Source organism: Bufo bufo, chromosome 4 (assembly GCF_905171765.1).
Source record: "Bufo bufo chromosome 4, aBufBuf1.1, whole genome shotgun sequence".
NCBI lineage: Eukaryota > Metazoa > Chordata > Amphibia > Anura > Bufonidae > Bufo > Bufo bufo.
Genome location: NC_053392.1, coordinates 612919344 through 612921217, shown reverse-complemented (window position 1 = coordinate 612921217; position 1874 = coordinate 612919344). Strand labels below are relative to the sequence as shown.

Genomic DNA, 1874 nt, shown 5'->3' with positions numbered 1-1874 from the left:
AGGAGATGGATGGCCCTCTTGAACATCTCTTTTTATCTCCCTTTCATGAAGCAGACAATAGCAATACCACACAAGACAATTCAATAACTCCTAATGTACCCTCAGTCCTTTACAGCGGAGATCTATTCACCGATACTGCAGGTCACAAGAAACCTTCAGCTAATCAACCACTGGTTGACAAACCAAGAACTGGACAAAGACAGGAGAAAATGTTTTCATTTAGAAAACCTCTGAAAAAGAATTCTAATCTTTCTTTGCATGAGAGAATTCATGGAGATGAAAAGTCATTTTCATGTCTGGGATGTGGAAAATGCTTTCAGTGTAAAGCTTCTCTTGAGAGACATCAAAGAACTCACTCGGTAGAGAAGCCATTTTCATGTGATCAATGTGGGAAGTATTTTGGTCAAAAATCAAATCTTACTGAGCATCTAAGAATTCACACAGGAGAGAAGCCATATTCATGTTCGGAATGTGGAAAATGTTTTGCCCAGAAATCAGCTTTTGTTCATCATCTGGGAAATCACACAGGGGAGAATCCATTTTCATGTCTTGAATGTGGGAAATGTTTTAGCAAGAAATCAGTTCTTGTAAAACATCAGAAAACTCACAGTGGGGTGAAGCCATTTTCATGTCCCGAATGTAGGACATGTTTTAGTCAAAAATCAAACCTTGTGGAACATATAAGACTTCACACAGGAGAGAAGCCATTTTCATGTTCAGAATGTTTGAAATGCTTTAGTAAGAAATCAAGCCTTATGGAACATTTAAGAAGCCACACCGGGGAAAAGCCATTTTCATGTTCTGAATGTGAAAAGTGTTTTAGCCAGAAATCAAATCTTGTGAAGCATCTAAGGGTTCACACAGGAGAGAAGCCATTTTCGTGCTCAGAATGTGGAAAATGTTTTAGACAAAAATCTGCCCTTGAAAAACATCAGAAAACTCACTCAGGGGCAGAGCCGTTTCTATGTCCTCAATGTGGGGAGGAATTTAGTCAGAAATCAAGTCTTGTGGAACATCTAAGAAGTCACAGAGAGGAGTTGCCGTTATCATGTTCAGAATGTGGGAAAAATTTTAGCAGGTATTCAAATCTTATGGTGCATCTAAGAACTCACACAGGAGAGAAGCCATTTTCATGTTCAGAATGTGGGAAATGTTTCAGCCACAAATCAAGTCTTATAAAGCATCTAAGAACTCACACAGACAGAAAGCCAAGTTCATGTCCAGAATGTGGGAAATGTTTCACCCGCAAGTCAAGTTTTATTCACCATCTGAATGCACACACTGAGAAGAAGCCATTTTCATGTTCAGTCTGTGGAAAATGTTGTAGTAAGAAATCAAATCTTGTGGAACATCTTAGGATACACACAGGCGAGAAGCCATTTTCATGTTCTGAATGTGGAAAGTGTTTTAGCTGGAAATCGGGTTTTCTTAAACATCAGAGAATTCACAGAGGAGAGGAGCCATTGTACAAAATGTGACAGGACTGGAGCATCATTGTCAGACCTGCTGCCTAAGGCTTCACTCACATCTTGGCAGCAGATTTGGCAGGCTGTTCCAGCAGAGAGCAGTTACAGTTCTTTGCCGGATCCCCATTGACTGTAATGAGGTCTGGAGGTGATCTCACCACTTTCCGGCATAAATGCCAGGTTTTGGCTGGACAAAAAATATTGCATGGATTTGCAATCTGTTATTTTCTCTTTTTTGGATAAGTTATACTATACAGTCGTGGCCAAAAGTTTTGAGAATTACATAAATATTGGAAATTGGAAAAGTTGCTGCTTAAGTTTTTATAATAGCAATTTGCATATACTCCAGAATGTTATGAAGAGTGATCAGATGAATTGCATAGTCCTTCTTTGCCATGAAAATTAACT

At 39.1% G+C, this 1874-nt stretch overlaps 1 protein-coding gene across 1 annotated transcript; it reads left to right on the top strand.

Annotated features, from left to right (window-relative positions):
* The first annotated feature begins 755 nt into the window (after nucleotides 1–755).
* On the top strand, nucleotides 756–1478 carry LOC120999374 (gastrula zinc finger protein XlCGF17.1-like). The gene has a single exon (XM_040430244.1). The coding sequence runs from the start codon at nucleotides 756–758 to the stop codon at nucleotides 1476–1478; it is 723 nt and encodes a 240-aa protein (XP_040286178.1).
* The last annotated feature ends 396 nt before the right edge of the window (nucleotides 1479–1874 follow it).